Source organism: Petromyzon marinus, chromosome 39 (genome assembly GCF_048934315.1).
Source record: "Petromyzon marinus isolate PM22_M1 ecotype Great Lakes invasive population chromosome 39, UKy_Petmar_22M1.pri1.0, whole genome shotgun sequence".
NCBI classification, from domain to species: Eukaryota; Metazoa; Chordata; class Hyperoartia; order Petromyzontiformes; family Petromyzontidae; genus Petromyzon; species Petromyzon marinus.
In genome coordinates this window covers 10,480,023-10,502,522 of record NC_133705.1, presented here as the reverse complement: position 1 = coordinate 10,502,522, position 22,500 = coordinate 10,480,023, and the positions used below count along the sequence as shown (strand labels likewise).

At 54.1% G+C, this 22,500-nt stretch overlaps 1 protein-coding gene across 14 annotated transcripts in view; it reads left to right on the top strand.

Moving 5' to 3' along the window:
- The window catches only part of RAP1GAP (RAP1 GTPase activating protein), a 254,893-nt gene that overhangs the window by 153,757 nt on the left and 78,636 nt on the right, over positions 1 to 22,500 (top strand). For 4 of the 14 annotated variants that reach the window (XM_032968068.2, XM_032968061.2, XM_032968062.2 and 1 more), the window contains exon 3: positions 20,800 to 20,896. The exons of 7 other annotated variants lie outside the window; for them this stretch is intronic. Coding sequence is in view for 3 of the 7 variants with exons in the window: in XM_032968061.2 (XP_032823952.2) it covers positions 20,800 to 20,896 (97 nt within the window). In the remaining 4 variants the exon portion in view is untranslated. Of the gene's footprint in view, positions 1 to 11,721; positions 11,826 to 20,799; positions 20,897 to 22,500 lie in introns of those variants that run through there. 3 more of the 14 variants (XM_032968069.2, XM_032968071.2, XM_076072919.1) reach the window with 3 other exon arrangements.

Sequence of the window (22,500 nt, the reverse complement as noted above, 5' to 3'; positions counted from 1 at the left end):
CACACACACTCACACACACTCACACACACTCACACACACTCACACACACTCACACACACTCTCACACACTCTCACACACACTCACACACTCTCACACACACTCACACTCACACACTCACACTCTCACACACACTCACACACTCTCACACACTCACACACACTCTCACACACACACACTCACACACTCTCACACAACAACAACAACCGCCATTCGCCACTAAGTGGCGGTGACGTCACCACGACGCTTGTGCCAGGCTATGTGCACCCTGAGGCCACGTGAAGTGTCGAACGCCCGCTGGCAGGAGGTCACGGGGCAGACCCAGGTGCCACGGGTCGACTGACTGAGATGACTGGCTGATGCACCACCTGTGCCCCCTACTGTGCCAACCTGCTGTGCTTTAGCCACCCGGCGCTCCGCTCGCTGTTGTGAGCGTCGCTCCTCTGCCCTCCGTTGTTGTTGGAGGGCTACTGCCTCCAACTGCCCAGTAGCATCCTTCACGAGCCTCCTCCACAGAGGCCGATCTTGACACCGCTGGTACCAGTCATCGGCAAGTCCACTCAGCTCCACGTCCTCCTGTACCACATCACTCCATCTCTTCTCTAGCCCGTGCCGCGCCCGCTTAGCCCCCTCAATCCGGCCAAACAAAAGCTGTTTCGGCATGCGGTGGCTGGGCATGCGGGCTACATGACCCAGCCATCGCAGCCTTGCCTGCCGGAGGAGCTCACCGATGGGACCCTGCCCAGATCTTTCAAGGATTTGTGAGCTCCTCACACAATCCAGTCTGGTTAAACCCAGGATGGATCGTAGGCAGGCCAGCCTAAATGTTTCTAACCGGCGAAGATGTTCCATTAGGGGGGTCCACGTTTCGCAAGCGTAGAGAAGGGAGGGAATGACCATGGCCGAGAAGACCTGAAGCTTAGTGCGGAGCGACAGACCAGGTAGCTTCCACACAGCGTTACGCAACCGATGAAAAGATATTGCCGCTCGACTGATTCGGAGTGAGACCTCTGCTGTTAAACTGGAGCCAGTCATAAGCACACTGCCCAGGTATGGGAAACTCTCCACTCTCTCCACAACTGCCCCATCACCGATTGGAAGTTGTGGGGGTGGAGTGTCCGATGGTACAAAATACCCAGGCAGGTGCTTAGTTTTGGTGGGGCTGATGGTAAGGCCCCACCTCTTAGTGGCACGCTCCAGTCTCAGCAGCAGCGTCTCCAACTCCTCCTCTGACTGAGCAGCTATTACCAAGTCATCAGCATACATAACGTGGTTGAGCAATAGGGAGCCATCCCTTGACCGCACCCGGGCATCGATTAGCCTCCCATTATATCTGTACCATATGGAGATTCCCCCGGTACAGCTATTGAAGGCTTCACGAACTAAGTGGTCAAAATAGATGTTAAATAATGTGGGAGCCAGAGGACATCCCTGTCGCACCCCAAGGTGTACAGGGAATGGCTCTGACTCCCGGCCACGTAGTTTTACCCGGGCCCGCTCACCATCATGAAGGTCTTTAATGATCGTGAGCAGAGGGTCAGGTACTCCAAAAGCACGAAGAACGACCCAGAGCCCAGGCCTACTGATGGTATCATAGGCCTTGACCAGGTCAATAAAGCAGAGATGTAGGTCTTGTTGGAATTCCCTACACCTCTGCTGTAGCAGACGGACAGAAAATATGGCATCTGTGCAGGACCGCCCTTTCCTGAAACCACATTGGGGCTCCGCAAGCCTCTCCTCAGCGTGCCTGGCAAGGCGATGCTGAATAATCCTTGCCAGGACCTTTCCCGGCACACTGAGGAGTGAGATGCCCCTGTAGTTGTTACAGTCTGTGCGGTCCCCCTTCTTAAAAAGGGGGACCACCAGGGCATCCTTCCAATCCTGCGGAACCCGTCCAGTGGTCCAGACTGTTGTTATGATGTCATATAGGGCAGTCTGTGCACAAACGCCACCCTCCCTCAGCATTTCGTTTGGGAGATCATCTCTGCCCGCTGCCTTTCCTGGTCTCAGACTCCGGATCGCCTTCAATACTTCCTCAGCAGATGGCACCTCAGCCAGCCACTCACAGGGGGTGACTTCATCCAATATTTGAGGCACCGCAGCCTCAGCAGGGTCATCCTCACTTTGTGGCACGATGTTTTCCTGGCTGAGGGATTTTCCCTCCCCCAGGACCTCACAGAAATGCTCAGCAAATCTGCGAACCTGTTCCTGGGGGTCGGAAATTGGATCACCGTTTTTTCCCCTAATGATGGTAATAGGTGTGGCGCTGCAGGTTACTTTTTTGATGGAGTTAAATAGAGATTTGTGATCACGGGCCACTGAGGCAGACTCCATCTCCTCAGCAACCCGCGACCACCACCCATCCTTGCAGCGCCTCACGGCTCTCCGAACCTCCGAGCGAAGGCTGCGGTAAGCCTCCTCATTCTCTGACGTGGGATTCTGTAGCCGATGACAGTGGGCCTGTCGCTTTTTCTCAACCATCGTGAACAACTCCTCTGTCATCCAGGGTGTCTGGGGAGGTCTGGACCGCGTACCCAAAGCAGCCATTGCAGCTGCATGAGTCACAGTCCTAAACCTCGCCCATTTACCCTCGACATCAGGAGGAGTCGGGGACGATACCAATCCCAGCCGCAAGCGATGATGAAATTCTCGCTTGCAACTTTCATCAGATAACTGAGACCAGGCCACTTTAGGTTGGAATGGGGTCCTGGGTGTACACCCACCACCGGAGTGGAAGAATGGCAGGCGCATCTTACAGATGACTAGTCGATGGTCAGAGGGCAGATCAGCTCCACGGTAGGTCCTGGTGTCAAGGACATGGGCTCGCATTCGCTGGTCCGTCACTATGTAGTCGAGCAGATGTTCTTGCTTGGACCCGGCATGCATCCATGATGTTGTGTGGATGCGCCGATGCCGGAACAGCGTGTTGGTAATTACAAGCCCATGGGCTGCACAAAAATCTAGCAGCCTCCTACCGTTGTTATTGAGCTGATCTGGCCCATGCCCTCCAATCACTCCAGACCAGGTGCCAGTATCATGACCAACTCGGGCATTGAAGTCACCCAACATGATGACTCTATCCCGAGGGGCCACTTTAGCCAGCACCTGTGACAGGAGGTCATAGAAGGCATCTGACTCATCGGCTTTGCCTGCATCCCTCCACGGATGTTCATCTTCGGTGGGGGCATAAGTAACCACGACCACCATTCCTCGCCTCCGGTTGATGGGAAGGCGAGCCCAAAGTAGCCTGGGGCTTACAGCTTCCCACACCTCACCGCCACGCTCCCACGCCCCCTTCATTCTTTTGTTCAAAAGAAGACCCACACCCTGTTGTTTGGCAGTCTGCTGCCCCGAGTAGAGGACTGTCCACCCCTCATGGTGGCAGGAGCCAGAGCCGGTCCACCGGACCTCCTGAATGCCGCATAGATCCAGGCGGTACCGGTCCAGCTCCCGACAGAGGAGTGGCAGCCTCTCCTCTGCAGTGAGCCTTCGAACATTCCACGTGGCCAACCGTAGTGGCTTTTCGTTGTTTCTGGAGTAGCCCCGAGGGTAGGTATTCAATCTCCTGGCTCCGCCAATTGGGGTTTGGCCAGGAGACGTCATAGACGCCTGGCCCCCCGGGGCCTCCGGCACAAGCTTAGTTGTTACATATTTCAGTTTAATTCGTAGTTTCGTGGTAATTAATTGAAGGTGGAGGGGTTACCAGCCCCTCGCACCCGTCCAGAGCCCCCGTTTAGCCCCTGTGGTGGACACATATGCCATGAGGGGAGGTGCCAATCAAAATTGGATCTCCCCCCACAGCGCTGTCCACGACAGAGTTGCCCGTCCGGCACCGCGAGGAGGTAGGGGGTTGTTTTGCCGGACACACTCACACACTCTCACACACACTCACACACTCTCACACACTCACACACTCACACACACTCTCACACACACTCACACTCTCACACACACTCACACACTCTCACACACTCACACACACTCTCACACACTCACACACACACTCACACTCTCACACACACTCACACACTCTCACACACTCACACACACTCTCACACACTCACACACACTCTCACACACTCACACACACTCTGACACACACTCTCACACACACTCACACTCTCACACACACTCACACACTCTCTTACACACACTCACACTCTCACACACACTCACAAACACTCTCACACACACTCACACACTCTCACACACACTCACACACTCTCACACACTCACACACACACTCACACACACTCACACACTCTCACACACACTCACACACTCTCACACACTCACACACTCTCACACACACACTCACACACTCACACACACTCTCACAAACTCACACACACTCACACACTCTCACACACTCTCACACACTCGCACACACTCTCACACACACTCACACTCTCACACACACTCACACTCTCACACACACTCACACACTCTCTCACACACTTTCACACTCCAACACACACTCGCACACTCTCACACACTCTCACACACTCTCACACACACACTCACACACACACTCATACACTCTCTCACACACTCTCACACACACTCACACACTCTCTCACACACTCGCACACTCTGACACACACTCACACACACACTCACGCACACACACACACTCTCACACACTCTCACACACTCTCACACTCTGACACACACTCACACTCTCACACACTCTCGCACACTCTCACACACTCTCACACACACTCTCACACACTCTCGCACACTCTGACACACACTCACACTCTCACACACTCTGACACACACACTCTCACACACTCTGACACACACTCACACACTCTCTCACACACTCTCTCACACACACTCTCACACACTCTCACACACACTCTCACACACTCTCACACACACACTCACACACACTCACGCAAACACTCACACACACTCTGACACACACTCTCACTCTCACACTCTCACACACACTCACACACTCTCTCACACACACACACTCTCACACACTCACACTCTCACACACTCACACACTCTCACACACGCACACTCTCACACACACTCACACACTCACACACTCTCACTCACTCTCTCACACACTCTCACACACACTCACACACTCTCTCACACACTCGCACACTCTGACACACACTCACACACTCTCTCACACACTCGCACACTCTGACACACACTCACTCACACACTCACACTCACGCACACACACACATTCTCACACACTCTCACACCCTCACACTCTGATACACACTCACACACTCTCACACTCTCACACTCTGACACACACTCTCACACACTCTCACACACTCTCACACACTCTCACACACTCTCACACTGACACACACTCACACTCTCACACACTCTCACACACTCACACACTCTGACACACACTCACACTCTCACACACTCTCACACTCTCTCACACACTCTCACACACACACTCTCACACACTCTCACACACACTCACACTCTCACACACTCTCACACTTTGACACACACACTCACACACACTCTCACACACTCTCTCACACACACACACTCTCACACACACTCTCACACTCTCACACACACACTCACACACTCTCACACACACTCTCACACACTCTGACACACACTCACACACTCTCACACTCTGACACACACACTCACACACACTCTCACACACTCTCTCACACACACACACACTCTCACACACACTATCACACTCTGACACACACTCTCACACTCTCACACACACACTCACACACTCTCACACACACTCTCACACACTCTCTCACACACACACACTCTCACACTCTCACACACACTCTCACACTCTGACACACACACTCACACACTCTCTCTCACACTCTCACACACTCTCACACTCTCTCACACACTCACACACACTCTCACACACACACACTCACACACTCTCACACACACTCTCACACACTCTGACACACACTCTGACACACACACTCACACACTCTCACACACACTCTCTCACACACACGGTGACGTTGTGGCCCTCATTCCCACAAGGCACCATTGGATTTATCAGAGCCCCACGGTACTGTGGTGTTGTGATGAAGCTGCGTGTGTGTGTGTGTGTATAAATATCAGTTATTATATTTTTGCTGGGGCCCATCAATAGCCTATACCCCGGGCTGTAACGCATTAAAAACGAATCCGACACTTGAATAAAGAAACGTGTGTTTACATCATCAGCAGCAACAACACCAGCAGCATCATCATATGCAGCAGCAGCAGCAGCATCATCATCGGCAGCATCATCGGTAGCATCAGCAGCAGCATCAGCAGCACCATCATCAACAGCAGCATCAGCAGCAGCATCTGCACCATCAACAACAGCAGCAGCATCATTATCATCGGCAGCAGCATCATCAGCACCATCATCAACGGCGGCAGCAGCAGCAGCATCATTATTAGCAGCAGCATCATCAGCACCATTATTAAGAGCAGCATCAACAGCATCTTCATCAGCACCATCAGCACCATCATCAGCACCATCATCAACGGCAGCATCGTCGGCAGCATCGTCGGCAGCAGCATCATCAGCATCATCATTAGTAGCATCATCAGCACCATTATTAACAGCAGAATCAACAGCATCATCATCAGCACCATCAGCACCATCATCAGCACCATCATCATCGGCAGCAGCAGCAGCATCATCAGCATCATCATTAGCAGCATCATCAGCACCATTATTAAGAGCAGCATCAGCAGCATCATCATCAGCACCATCATCAGCACCATCATTAGCAGCATCATCAGCACCATTATTAACAGCAGCATCAGCAGCATCATCAGCAGCTTCAGCACCATCATCAGCACCATCATCAACGGCAGCATCATCGGCAGCAGCAGCATCAGCATCATCATTAGCAGCATCATCAGCACCATTATTAAGAGCAGCATCAACAGCATCATCATCAGCACCATCAGCACCATCATCAGCACTATTATCAACGGCAGCATCATCGGCAGCAGCAGCATCCTCATTAGCAGCATCATCAGCACCATTATTAACAGCAGTATCAACAGCATCATCATCAGCACCATCAGCATCATCATCAGCAGCTTCAGTGCCACTGTCCCTCAGTTGCCTTGGGACTGACCTCCCCCTGGCGGTGACTCTGATGGTAAAGGTATTTAATTAATTTTTAAAAAAACAATTATTGATGTGGTAATGAAGAAGGGCTATTGCCCGAAACGTCACCTGTTTTATACGCATTTTAAAGATATATTTTGCATGGTATATATAGGTTTTGTTTATTAGATAAGTGAGTGAGTGAGTGTTATGGACTGACGGACGCCTCTGAGTTTTTGTTGATGCTGTGAATGATGGATGGACTCGGGCCGGATCATGCGAATGTGGAGGCTTGGGCTGACTGAGAGATGATAGAGAGATGAGAGAGATTAGAGAGAGATTAGAGAAAGATGATAGAGAGATGATAGAGAGATGAGAGATATGACAGAGAGATGATAGAGAGATGAGAGAGATGATAGAGAGATGACAGAGAGATGAGAGAGAGATAAGAGAGAGAGATGAGAGAGAGATGAGAGAGATGAGAGAGATGAGAGAGTTGAGAGAGAGTTGAGAGAGATGATAGAGAGATGATTGAGAGATGATAGAGAGATGAGAGAGATGAGAGTGAGAGAGATGATAGAGAGAGATGAGAGAGATTAGAGAGAGATGATAGAGAGATGATAGAGAGAGATGAGAGAGATGATAGAGAGAGAGATGAGAGAGATGAGAGAGATGAGAGAGATGAGAGAGAGATGAGAGAGATGATAGAGAGATGAGAGAGATTATAGAGATTAGAGAGAGATGAGAGAGAGAGATGATAGAGAGAGATGAGAGAGATGAGAGAGAGATGAGAGAGATGATAGAGAGAGATGACAGAGAGAGATGACAGAGAGATGATAGATAGATGAGAGATGAGAGAGAGATGAGAGAGAGATGAGAGAGAGATGAGAGAGACATGAGAGAGACATGAGAGAGACATGAGAGAGACATGAGAGAGACATGAGAGAGACATGAGAGAGATGACAGAGAGATGACAGAGAGATGACAGAGAGATGACAGAGAGATGACAGAGAGATGACAGAGAGATGACAGAGAGATGACAGAGAGATGAGAGAGATGATAGAGAGATGAGAGAGATATGAGAGAGATATGAGAGAGATATGAGAGAGATATGAGAGAGATGACAGAGATGACAGAGATGAGAGATGACAGAGAGATGAGAGAGATATGAGAGAGATGATAGAGAGAGATGACAGAGAGATGATAGATAGATGAGAGATGACAGAGAGATGAGAGAGACTTGAGAGAGACATGAGAGAGACGAGAGAGAGACGAGAGAGAGACGAGAGAGAGATGAGAGAGACATGAGAGAGAGATGACAGAGAGATGACAGAGAGATGAGAGAGATGACAGAGATGAGAGATGAGAGAGATGATAGATAGATGAGAGAGATATGAGAGAGACTTGAGAGAGATGAGAGAGAGAGATGACAGAGAGATGACAGAGATGAGAGATGAGAGAGAGAGATGATAGATAGATGATAGATAGATGAGAGAGATGATAGAGAGATGATAGAGAGACATGAGAGAGAGATGAGAGGGGAAGGGATTCAGAGTTGGGGGTGGCCACACGCACACAGAAGTCAGGCTCGCTTGAATCAATTGCTGGTGAACTGCCAGATGGAATACGCAAGGACTCGACATGGATGTGAATTGAGTAGCAACGAGAATGCTGCGTGGCAGCGCAGTGCCCAGAGGCAAGGCCCCGCCCCCCTCCCTTCTCCCCACACTTCACCCATCCAACCCCACTCCATCCACTACCACCCCCATCATCAAAGACAAACATCCCCCCCCCCCCCTTTTCCCTCCTTCCCCCGTGTAGCCTGTAACAGACTGTTGGGGCACATGCTGTGCGTGAGCAGCACCTGTGAAAGGTCAACACGAGGGCGGTGGGCGCTGCTTCAACACCACGCCCGGCTGCCTTTGTCTCCCCGGTGTCGTGATGACTTTGTTCACACACCGCGCCGGGTGCTCATTTGAGGCCGAGTCGACCTAGGGGGAATCCCAGGGACCGGTTCAGAGAATCGTCACCGGTGTTTGGTACCCGTGAGCGGGAATCGAATTCGGGTCGCCGGGGTTCAAAGCGCAGCACGGCGCTAACCGCGGACACCACCACCACCACCGTGCACCACCGCCACCACCACACTAATTAACCTTCTCGTGAAAAAAAAATCCATAATCAATTCCCTCTGCCCTCCATCCATTCCCCCTCCCCCATCATCATCATCAAAGATGAGGCACGGCGCCAGATGGCCCCTTGTCACGAGCAGCAGAGCACTTGGTCTGTGCTCATCAGCAGCGCCCGTGTCCGTCCAACGCACGGTGCTGGTGTGGCGCGCGGGGAGTGGCTGTGGGTAGGTGTGTGTGCGTGTGTGTGTGTGTGCGTGTGTGTGTGCGTGTGTGTGCGTGTGTGTGTGCGTGTGCGTGCGTGTGTGTGTGTGTGCGCGTGTGTGCGTGTGTGTGTGTGCGCGTGTGTGCGTGTGTGTGTGTGCGCGTGTGTGCGTGTGTGTGTGCGTGCGTGTGTGCGTGTGTGTGTGCGTGCGTGTGTGTGTGTGCGTGTGTGTGTGTGTGTGCGTGTGTGTGTGCGTGTGCGTGCGTGTGTGTGTGCGTGCGTGCGTGTGTGTGTGCGAGTGTGTGCGTGTGTGTGTGCGTGTGTGTGCGAGTGTGTGCGTGTGTGTGTGCGTGTGTGTGTGCGTGCGTGTGTGTGTGCGTGCGTGCGTGTGTGCGTGTGTGCGTGCGTGTGTGTGTGCGTGTGTGTGCGTGTGTGTGTGCGTGTGTGTGTGTGTGCGCGTGTGTGCGTGGAGGTGGCGTTCACGTGGGGAACGGTGGCGCAGCAGTTCGCGAACCCGGCGTCCCGAATTCCCAGCTCGCGGCCACCAACACCGGCAACGATTGTCTGAACCGCTCCTGGGCCTCCCTTAGGTGGACTCGGCCTCAAACGAGTACCCGGCGCGTTGCGTAAAACGTCGCCACTGGGGGAGACAAAGGCGGCCGGGCGTGGTGCTGGCCACCCACACCCCGGTCGTGTGCCGTGCCTGCCTTCGTTGGCGCTCGCTAGCAGCACTTGCCCCAACAGTCTGTTGAGGCTACACGGGGGATCTTTGTCTCTTTTGGTGGTGTCGATGAATCGCTGTCGCTGCAGGCCCGCGTCATCGACTCCATTCACCGTTGTCGCCATCGCCGGTGCGTGGCACTCGGGGGGTGGGGGCGGGACAGCGCGGGGGGCTGATCAGACAACAGCAAAAGCTTAGGGCCCACGGCCCCCCCCCGCCCTGAGTAGCTCAAGGGGGCACCGAGATTTAGGGGAACAATACATAGGGGCTGCGGTGGCTGAGAGATGTTAACTACCTCGCTTGGTACACAGGAGGTTCGTGGGTTCGACCCCGACCCTGAAGCCTGCTGCTGTATATTTGGAGTTTGCTTGTCTCTCTCTCATCATCATCATCATCACGGTGCCTAAGAGATGTTAACTCTCTCGCCTGGTACACAGGAGGTCGTGGGCTCCATCCCGACCCGGACGCCTGCTGCTGCTGTATATTTGGAGTTTGCGTGTCTCTCTCTCTCTCTCATCATCATCACGGTGCTTAAGAGATGTTAACTACCTCTCCTGGTTGGGGGGCCGGTGGTGGTGAAAGAGGGGGGGGCGGATTTAAGAAACTCGCGGCGTTGGATCTCCGACGGGTCTTGGCGGGGTGCGGCGTGTTGTTGTTGTCGTCGTCATCGTCGTTTTATTTGTTGTCGTTGGGCACGACGTCCGACGTTGCAGTCCGCGCGTCGAAGCTCCGAGCGCGTGCGAGCGACGCCCCGCACGTCGTGACGGCGAGAGAGGTTAAAGACGAGTCGAGGATGAGGGGGTTCGTTTTTGCGTTCGTGTCGCGTTAGTTTGTCACGTGGTGGCACTGACGCGCTTCGCAGCAAGAGGGCCCGGGGTTTGACTCCTAACCCAGGTGCTGGGTTAACAAGACCGTTGGGGCAAGCGCCGTTAGCGGGCACCTATGAAGGCCGGCACGGCGCACGAGGGGGTTGGTGTCCAGCACCACGCCCGGCCGCCTTTGTCTCCCCAGTGGTCGATGTTTGCACACCGCACCCAGGTACTCATTTGAGGCTGAGTCAACCTCGGGGAGGCCCAGAACCGTTTCAGATAATCGTTACCGATTTCGGTGGCCGTGAGCGGGAATCGAACTCAGGCCGCCGGGGTTTCCTAGCGCAGCGTAGCGCTCACCGCTCCTACACCACCGCTCCTACACCACCGCTCCTACACCACCGCTCCTACACCACCGCTGCTACACCACCGCTGCTACACCACCGCTGCTACACCACCGCTGCTACACCACCGCTGCTACACCACCGCTGCTACACCACCGCTCCTACACCACCGCTCCTACACCACCGCTGCTACACCACCGCTGCTACACCACCGCTCCTACACCACCGCTCCTACACCACCGCTCCTACACCACCGCTGCTACACCACCGCTCCTACACCACCGCTCCCCGCACGCACGATATTGGCCACAGGCCACCAAAGCGTAACAGGGGACGAACGCTGTTTTGGGGCATGATCACAAAGCGATTGTGAGGCACGGCTCCTCCTTCCTCCCCAGCTCCCTCTACCCCCCCCCACCCGCACTCGTGTGTTATTGAACGGCGAACGGCGTGAGATTGCCTTGCGGCGGCGGCTGCTGCGACGACGCACGGCACCGTCGCTCCTCGTGCCGGTAAAATGCCACCGTCGGTGAGACCTGAATCACATCCCTCTGTGCATATTTACGTTTACAAAAATTGCAGAAAAGAATTGTAATTTGTTTTTTTTTTAATCAGTATTATTCGCCGGCACACAGACAACGAAGCGCAAACGTTTGATAGATTTTTGTTGTTGTTGTTGTTGTTAAATGTTGCAATCCGCACTTTTTTTAGTTTTGGCATCGGGGGATGGGGGGGGGTAGTCTTAATGTTTTGTTCCGCTTTGTCGTGCCAGCGCGCGACACACACGTGTGTACAAACGCACACGTGTGTGCCAGCGCGCGACGCACACGTGTGCACAAGCGCGTTGATGCATCCGCGGGCGGTGCGCAAGGTGACAAAGCTGCTACGGGGGGGGGGGGGGGGGTGACCTGGATTCAATTCCCCGACGGGGGCACCGGTTCCCACCGCCTGTTCCGACCGCCCCTGCTCCCACGTCGTGCGGGGACGTCGTGCAGGGACGTCGCGAGTAATCCGTCCCGAGTAAGCGAGAGCTAATTTGCGAGAGAGAGAAAGAGAGAGAGGGGAGCGTCGAACACGCCGCGTGATAGCGGCCAGATGTCCACCCGACGAGCGCCCCAACGCTCTTCTCCCTCCCACTCTCGTGGGCGCCGCGCTGCCGAGGACACGCCGTCTCCTCGCCTGCTACGCTGCCGAGGAGACGCCGTCTCCTGCCGAGGACACGGCGTCTCCTCGGCAACGTAGCAGGAGCCACGTCGGTTCGACGCCGGACCCCGGCGACGCCTCTTGCCGTTGCGTATTCGGAGTCCGCGTGTTCTCTTTGTGCGTCTCCGCCCGTGGTGGTCGTGTGGGTCGTTCCACGTGCTCCTCCTCCACGTCGAGAATGAACAACGCGCGTTTACGTTATGTGGCCCCTGCTATAAGCTTCCACGTGAGGCGATGATGGTGATGGTGTTGGTGATGATGGTGGTGATGGTGGTGATGATGATGATGGTGGTAATGGTGATGATGATGATGGTGGTGATGATGGTGTTGGTGATGATGGTGGTGATGGTGGTGGTGATGGTGGTGGTGATGGTGATGATGATGGTGTTGGTGATGATGATGGTGGTGATGGTGATGGTGGTGATGGTAATGGTGATGATAATGATGGTGGTAATGATGGTGGTGGTGATGGTGATGATGATGGTGGTGGTGGTGATAATGGCGATGATGGTGGTGTTGGCGATGATGGTGGTGATGATGATGGTGGTGGTGATAATGGTGGTGATGATGGTGGTGATGATGGCGATGATGATGATGATGGTGGTGATGGTGGTGATGATGGTGATATCAGCCACTGCCCCTATCTCTCCAGTCTTGTTACCCCTCTCTCAAATCTTGTTACCGCTCTTTCTTCTCATTACCCCTATCTCTCTCTTCTCATTACCCCTATCTCTCTCTTCTCATTACCCCTATCTCTCTCTTCTCATTACCCCTATCTCTCTCTCCTCGTTACCCCTATCTCTCTCTCCTCGTTACCCCTATCTCTCTCCTCGTTACCCCTATCTCTCTAAACTCGTTACCCCTATCTCTTTATCTCATTACCCCTACATATCTCTCTCTCTTCATTACCCCTATCTCTCTATTCTCATTACCCCCCCCTCCCCCTCTCTCTCGTCTCTTTACCCCTATTTCTCTGGACTCGACTTACGAACCTATAAGTGGGGGCACGTGACCCAAAACCACGAAGGCAGCCCGCCCTGGTTGGCTCGTGTCCGCTTCCCGTCCCATGTCACGCTCACTGCCGCCGCCTCGCCTGGCAATGCATCTCGTCACACCGCAGGTGGACATTGGCCGAGTGAAGTACCGTGCAGGTCTTAGGTGGCCGGGCTCAGACGTGCGCACGTGCGCACGTGCGTTGAACTTCTTTCGCGCCGCACGTAAGCCGGCCGTGCTGATCGGAGACCATCGACTCACTGCGCTTCAGGAATTGGCTTGGTCACAACCCGGTGTGTGTCTGTGTGTGTGAGTACGTGGGTCTGTACGTGGGTCTGTGGGTCACACGTCGAGTCTGTGGCTCTCTTTGTGGGTCTATGGGGTCACATGCTGAGTCGATAAGTCTCTATATCCGTTATTGGTGACTGAGTTGAGACCATCAATTCGCTAGGCTTGACCAGGCTTAATCACAACCCAGTGTGTGTGTGAGAGTATGGCTTCCTTTGTGGGCCCATGGATCACATGCTGAGTCTACAGGTCTGTAAATCTGGTCATTGGTGACCCCGGTTGAGACTGTCAACTCACCACCCTTGAGGACCTGGATTTGAACCTTCTGACCTCTGAGCCAGCCGGGTTCCCCTGACGTCCGTCACTTCTGTCATCGAGGACCCTCGCCAAGTTGGGAACGATACCCTGAAGGGGTCTTCGCGGGGGCAAGTGTAGATTCCATTGTGCGGCCAAATGCCGGCGTGTCACTCATCATCAGTGTCCCCAAGGCGTTACCTTGTAAAATAATATGTACGTGTGTGTGAATGTATCAGAGTGTGTGTGTGTGTGCGTCTCAGGGTGTGTGCGTGTTTTTGTGTACAGGGAGCGGCGGCGTAGCGGTTAGCGCTCCGCACTACGAACCCGGCGACTCTCCGTTCGATTGCCGCTCCCGGCCGACACCATTGACAATTATCTGAACCGTTTCTGGGCCTCCCCTAGGTGGACTCAGCCTCGTGCAGTGTGTAAACATCGCCACTGGGGAGACAAAGGCGGCCAGGCGTGGTGCTGGCCACCCACCCCCTCGTGTGCCGTGCCGGCCTTCATAGGTGTTGGCTCACGGCACTTGCCCCAACAGTCTGTTAAAGGCTATACGGGGGATATTGTGTTTATTTTTGTGCATGGGAGAGCGGCGGTGCAGCGGTTAGCGCACTGCACTACGTACTCAGTGGCCCGAGGTCACTTCCCGGCGGCCAAGGCTAACATCAGGTACGAGAGATACCTGAGCTGGTTCTGGGCCTCTCCTAGGTAGCCTGTCCGAGGTAGCACCGGTTAAAACATTTAAATATTATTGAATATGGTGCCACGGTGTGAGATGTTAACTACCTCACCCGGTATACAGCAGGTCGTGGGTTCGATCCCGACCTTGACGCCTGCTGCTGCTGCTGCTGTATATTTTGAGTTTGCGTGTCTCTCTCGCCCCGTGGTGGCGTGGATTTTTCTCCGGGTCCTCTGGTTCTTTTCCTCCACGTTTAAAATCAACGTCACGCGTTTAGAGTGTTTGGCTACTCGCCATACACTTCCACGCGGTGACGATGCGCCGCTTTGTTGGGCTATCGTTTGTTGGTGGCCAGGCAGCTTCTGAAAATAAATGATCGTGGTTTTTTTTTTTGTTGTTGTTGATTCCGAGTTTAAATATTTGGCAATGGTTTTTGGGTCTTGAGTGGGAATCGAAGCACTTAGACTTGTATTTACCACTCGCCACAGCACAGCGTGCAGCTGCGGCTCACTCTCCGCGGAGTCGGCGTCGGCCGCCGAGGTCACGGCGGGTTGCTTGTCCCCCGTCCCCGTTGTTGCTCCGTGTCCCCCCCCCCGCTGTCCCCCGTCCCGCTGCGTCGCACGCTTTGGTTGGGGGCGATATTGGCACGCCAAATTTGGATCGATCGATCGATCGATTGGATTCGGGTCGTAATTGCCGCTTGCTGACCGCCCACACGAAGAACAACAACCCGCCGTTCGCCAGTGACGTCACCACGGCGCCTGTGCCAGGCTGGGCGCGCTTTTGATGCTGCTGCGTGAAGTTTCGAAGGACCGCTGCTGGCAGGAGGTCACTGGACAGACCAAGGTGCCACGGGTTGACCGATCCGCATCGCCTGTGCTCCCCACTGTGCCAACTTTGCTGTGTTTTATCCGCCCGGCGCTCGGCTCGTCGTTGTGAGCGTCGCTCCTCCGCCCTCCGTCGTTGCTGGAGGGCGACCGCCTCCAACTGCCCAGCAGCAGCGTCCTTCACGAGCCTCCTCCACAGAGGCCGATCTTGACACCGCTGGTACCAGTCGTCGGCAAGTCTAATCAGTTCCACATCCTCCTGTACCGCATCAGTCCATCCCACTACCAGTCCGTGCTGTGCCCGGTTAGTCCCATCTTTCCGGCCAAACAGAAATTGCGTGGGCACACAAACGGATGGCTGTCTGTTTGTCGTTAGACAGTTGGATATGTGCAGCAAAACCGGTAATCGATGTGAATAACCCAACTAATAATAGGTTGTCCATTGTAACTTACACGATTGGATTAACACCCCCCCCTCTGATAGGTTCACAGTGACGACATCCCACTTACCCCCTCCATCTAAGACATAAACAGGAGCAGGGATTTCTCCACAACTCTGGCTGTCACCTGATGATGCTGGTTGTAATAACCGGCCAAACGGCGTAATTGAGTTGTAAATGTTGTGGGTTTACTCTCCAACACACGACCGGTGTGCTGAACTATTAACTAAATTGGCACGTTTTGTTTACGTGGCAAATGTTAATGATCGGCCCCGGTCGGGTGGTGCCGGGTCTAACGAAGCAATTACATTCATGCGATCTAACCCAGAAACATCTTATGGTTAATATTGGTCATGAAAGCGTATGTGTTAAACTGACACTCATATTCACGCAATCCAACCCAACCCCCCCCCCCCGCCCGCTATTATCGGTTATAATTATAGATGTTCTTCAATCGGATCTCTTCGCACGTGACCAGAGGTTGCCCTGGTAAATGGGGGGGAGGGGATGGAACATCCACGGCCAGAGGGGTCCCTTCTCCTCCCAGCGCGACCGCCTCCTCCGTCCCTCTGGTCCAGCCCAACTTGATAAATGACCACAGCCCAAACCGCACCTTTCCGCCACCATCACTTGCCCCGTTAGCCGCTCTCGCTCATTACTATGCGCATATCTAATAGCGCCACCGGATTGGAGCGGTAGGCGAGCGCGGTCGAGACTCGGGGTGAGGATGCACAGCCCCATTGATTCTGGCTGCCTGCCTGTCTGCTGTCTATCTCTGCTTGTCTACCTGGCTGCCTGCCTGTTTGTCTGCCTTCCAGTTTGCCTGTCTGGCTGCCTGCCTGCCTGTCTGCCTTGTTGCCTGCTCGTCTGCCTTTCAGTTTGCCTGTCTGACTGCCTGCCTGCCTGCCTGTCTGCCTCGTTGCCTGCTTGTCTGCCTTCCAGTTTGCCAGTCTGACTGCCTACCTGCCTGTCTGGCTGCCTGTCTGCCTCGTTGCCTGCTTGTCTGCCTTCCAGTTTGCCTGTCTGACTGCCTGCCTGCCTGTCTGCCTCGTTGCCTGCTTGTCTGCCTTCCAGTTTGCCAGTCTGGTGGCCTGCCTCTGCATCTTTCTCCTAAATCTCTGCCCATCCGTGTATGCGTCTATGTCTCTGTCGCCCTGTGTTTGTATTTCTTATCAGGCCCTCTGTCTCTCTCTCTCTCTGTCTCTCTCTCAGTTGCTTTCCGTCTCGCTGTTTTAGTCTGCGATTATATCATCCACGTTCACCTGCATTGTATCTGGCAACACGTTCAGGAGCTCGATGCCAATGTCGAGGTCCTGCTTGCTGCTGCTGGCCACGACGAGAGAGCTTCAGCGGAGAGAGGGATTTCGTGCCGTGTCGCTGTTCCTCCTCTTTCTCCGTTGATGGAGCGCAGACCACGTTGGGTTAACTGTGCGGGTCCATAGCTTGGGTTGCACGGCCCACATTGGCACTGCTGCGGCTTGTCTTTAATATATGTCTATGAGTCTCTGTGTATCCCTATGGGTCTCTGTGAGTCTCCATGTATATCTGCGAGGCTCTATGTTTATCCGTGAGTCTACATAGCTCGATGCGCCTCTATGGGTTTACTAAATGGGTTCACAGCGTACCTTGGCGTGAGCACAAATCGCACCTCTCCGGCTTGCGTATTGAAGTTTACGTTCACGAAGGAGGTTGTGGCGCAGAGGCAGCGGCCTGCGTACGATGTCGTGACGCGGTTGATGGTCACGCCGCCAGTGCCTTCGAGGAGGAGGTGGATGAGGGGGAGGAGGGGGAAGGAGGAGGTGGAAGAGGTGGAGGAGAAGGAGGTGGGGGGGGATGAGAAGGGAGGGAGGAGGAGGTGTTGTGATGATGTTCGGGTCTCGAATGAGGATGTGGTTGTTTAACCTGGCAGGACCCTCCTGAAGACGGGGCCTTGAGACTCGGCGAGGGCTTTCGCCGGGCAAACAACAACAACGACGATGATGATGATGGTGATGATCCATCATAGAGGTTCATTTTTTTTTGCTGGATTAGATCTCGTGACTATGAATGCGTCGTTAAACCCCGCCACCAACTCGACACAGCCAAGTAGTTTGCTTTGTGACGTAAAAACAAAGCACGACAATTAGTTACCAGTTCAGCACACCATCTTTGAGTGTCTGAGAGTAAACCCGCGACATTTACAAAATGACGTTTCGCCGGTAATTACAACCGGCCTCATCAGGCGACAGAAGAAGAAGAAGAAGACGAAGAAGAAGAAGACGAAGAAGAAGAAGAACCTTTCGGCTATTACGCAAGTGGCTCAATGCGTCACGTGCGGGAGACATAGATCCATCGCATTGAGAATCGATCGATGAATCGTCGACGAACCGACGGTGAGGTCAGGGGCGACCGCCGACAAGCCAAGACGCACCCGCGAACCATTAAATTGTTACGTGGGGGGGGAAAAAATAAGAATTAGCGAGCCTACATCGATAAATTCGTACCAAAAGAAAATATCTCAAATATCTCAAATACTTCGGCTACAGCCGCGAATAAATTGGCCCCTAAACATTCCGAGCGAGCTTTGGAAATCGTTGAAAGGGTGAATGTAAGCGTAGGCCTGTGGCAAGATAACAAAAATTCCGACGAGGGAAGAGAGGTGGGGGAGGGGGGGGTAAATAATTAATAAAGGAACCCTCGTATAATAAAATAAATAAAAACCCTTTGCAACAATTATTAACAAAGAAATTACAAAGTAATGAATGTTTTTGTTTTATTGAGCTTGAATCGCTAAGCTAATTAATAAAATAACTGCTGAAAATAATTCTCAGGGCGAGCACATTGCGGGCTTATCCCCCTGTTGTGGATCCGCGCTGCGCGGAGAGCGGCGCGGCCAAATGAAAGATGCCATCGCGGGCAATTTTGTGCGTGGAATGCGTACTGGGGGATTGGCCGGCGAGCTCCACGCTTGGGAGGTGCGAGGGAATTTTTTTGCCGGGGCCTGGTCGTCCAACTGGCAACTCCGTGCGCCTACTTTTGGCGCGAGGGTTCGATTCCCGGACGTTGGCGATCGCACCCCCAAGTTAGCACGGTTGGCGACGTACCTTGCGGAAGGAGGTTCAACTTGCATGCATACAATCGACCTGTCCATAGTGATGATGATGATGGTGGTGGTGGTGACAATTCAAAATAACCTAAGAGCATTGTTGTTGTTGTTGAGAATGTGAATAACAAAAGAGACAGGCAGACTTTGTGTCTCCCCCCCCCCCTCACGTATGAACCGTGTTCGCACGGCCTTCTGGGAGTGCGACATTTCATCGGCATTGTTTCGAGGCGAGCAAACTCCTGTGGACCAGGTTTCAACACACAGCGTCTCATCAGTAGAGTGAAGCTTACTTGAAACGATGCCGGTGAATAACAACAATAATAATAATATCCGTAACAGAGGTGGGTTTTCTTGGATTAGACTGCGTAAATACAAACGTGTCGTTAAACCCCGCCACCACCCGACACAGCCCATTGGTAAGCAAAAACGTGCCAATTCGTTACTGGTTCAGCACAACGGTTGCGTGTTGAAGAGTCAACCCACGACATGTACAATTCGAGTCTCAAAAGCCTACGTATTAAACCAATGATAATAATAATAATGAGACTTACACGATAACTCGATGTGTCTTTGTTGAGCGAGCCGCACTCCTAGGCACCGGGCCGTCCCAGAGCGCTGCCACATCGTGTCTCAATCTCAACGCACCGCCTCGAAGCGGGCACCCCCAGCGGCAGCTGTCCCCCTTTGCGGCACGAGGCGACCCACTGCGGCGGCCTCAGTCAGACCTGCGAAACGGGGGAATTTGGTCTGCCAGTAGGGGGCTGGAGTTGGTGGGGGGGGGGGGGGTGCAGGGGGTTCGGGGGGCGATGATGATTGCTGGCCCGTGATGCGTGATCCCAATCGGGAGTGTTGGCAATCGTATCGGACCGTCTTTGCGGGAGTCACCTCGGACCACTCAGCCTTGAACGAGGGCTGGGGGCGATGACGGTGACGATGACGACGACGTCAACTGCTTCGGCGGACTCGGCATCCCGAGATGTCCGTGGGGTCGACCCCGACCCTGACGCTCGCTCTACATTCGTGGTGTGTGCGTCTCTCTCCCCGTGCCCGCGTGGGCTTTGTCTCCTTTGTCTCCGGGGTTCATTCCCTCCACATTTAGAATCAACACCCGCACGGTTACAGCATTTGGCCGCTGTACATTGCCTCCACGTGACGATAAGCGACTTCGTTGAGCTATCGCTTGTGGTGGCCAGGTCGCTTCTGGAAAAAGAGCCGCGTAGCTCGGTGGGTGCCTTACCTGGTAAAGTGAAAAAAACGAGTGATTTGGCCTTCTTAACGAAGTCACGGGGATTCGCTTCTGTGTCGGCGGGGCCATTGGTGCCACAGCAGCAGCAGCAGCAGCACCAACGTACGGCAGCGTGGGTGGGCCTTCAGCTGCCCCGTGTGCCGTGACCGCGCGACGCCCGACGTTTCGCTCCAGGTGCTGCCGTGAGCTTCTTAAGGAACCGATGACCGTGCGTGCAAATCCCCGCCAGGGCCCCGCCAGTTGTTTGCTTCCTCCTCCTGGTGCCTCCGAGTAAAATAAAAAAAAACAATAGTTCATAGATTCACGGTTTATCCCCTTTGCCGTGCCGTGCCGCCCCTACCCAACCGCGACGGTTTCGCCGAAGGCTACGGTGGGTTGACCTTTGACCTTTGCCTTCCCTTCGGTGGTGGTGGTGGTGGTGGTGCCGTCGTCGCCGCTGCCACAGGAGACATGAAGTAGGGGAGCTCGAGGGAGTGCGCGAGAGCGACCTGCCGGGCTGCGCACGCCGCTCAGCGCACGCGACCACACAGCTCACTCTCAAGGTAACGCGTCGGTGTGGAAGTGGTCATGGTGGTGGTAGTGAGAACAGTTATTATTATAATGCCCGTCTCTCTCTCTCGCTCTCTCTCGATCTCTCTGTCTAAATCAGCTCAAGCCTCCCGCAAGCCACGTGACTGACGTGACAAGGCTCGGTCACTCTCACTCTCTCTCTCTGTCACGTGACTTACGTGACAAGGCTCGGTCACTCTCTCTGTCACGTGACTTACGTAACAAGGCTCGGTCACTCTCTCTCTGTCACGTGACTTACGTGACAAGGCTCGGTCACTCTCACTCTCTCTCTATGTCACGTGACTTACGTGACAGAAGTGGGTCGTCTACACGGAGCGGGGTAGGGCGGGGAGCTTTGTCTTTGTTGGTGCATCTCCGCCCAGCAGTAACGTCGGGCGAGATGTTAACTACCTCGCCCGGTATGCAGGAGATCGTGGGTTTGATCCCAACCCTGACGCCTGTGTGTTTGGAGTTGGCGTGTTCTCTCACTCTCCCCGTGGTGGCGTGGATTTTTTTTCCGAGTCCCTCCGGTTTTTGATCCCTCCGCATTAAGCATCAACGTCACACACCATGTCAGGTTCATAATGGCCATGTCACATACTGTCCCAGCACCACTGAGAACCTTCATTTGAGTTATCTTGACCTTGCTGTCCCACTCTCTCTCTCTCTCTTAGGCGGTTTACAATATTCATGTCAGGTTCATAATGGCCATGTCAGAGACCCTGCACCAGCATTGCATGAGCGCTGGGTTCACACCCTTGTCTCTGGGTGTTATAAAACCAAGGGGGTGTCTAAATCGGTGAGTTCATCATGGCCGTGTCGGAAACAAGTGTCCGGCATCGTTGAGATTTGTGCAGCTCGTCCTGTCTCCCCTCTCTCGCAGAGGTTCACATAATGGCCGTGTCAGAGAGAAGTGAGCCAGCGTGGTTGAGACTCTGGGTTCGGGCCCTGCGGTTGGGGTGTCTCTCCAACTTCCCTCCTGGGGGTTCACGACGGCCCTGGTTGAAACCAGTCACGCTGCTCGCAGTCACGAAGCCGTTAATCAAGCCCAGCTTGTCAAAATTGCAGCGCGACGAGCAGGCCGCTGATCCGAAGACGAAGATCCACCCCCCCCCCCGTCGTATAGCCTTTGAACAGACTGTTAGCGAGTAGCACCCCTACGCCCGGCCGCCTTTGTCTCCCCAGTGCTGGTGTCTACACACCGCGCGCGGTGCCGGCCTTAACAGCTGCTCGCTTAAAAGCACTTGCCCCGACAGCCTGCGTAGGCTACACGGAGCGGGGTAGGGCGGGGAGCTTTGTCTTTGTTGGTGCATCTCCGCCCGGCAGTAACGTCGGGCGAGATGTTAACTACCTCGCCCGGTATGCAGGAGATCGTGGGTTTGATCCCAACCCTGACGCCTGTGTGTTTGGAGTTGGCGTGTTCTCTCACTCTCCCCGTGGTGGCGTGGATTTTTTTCCCGAGTCCCTCCGGTTTTTGATCGCTCTGCATTAAGCAACAACGTCACGCATTTCAGAGAATGTGGCGTACTTCTCTCAATGCCCACACGGTGATAAGGCACTTGGTTGAGCGGTCATTCGTGGGCCAGGTCGCTTCTGA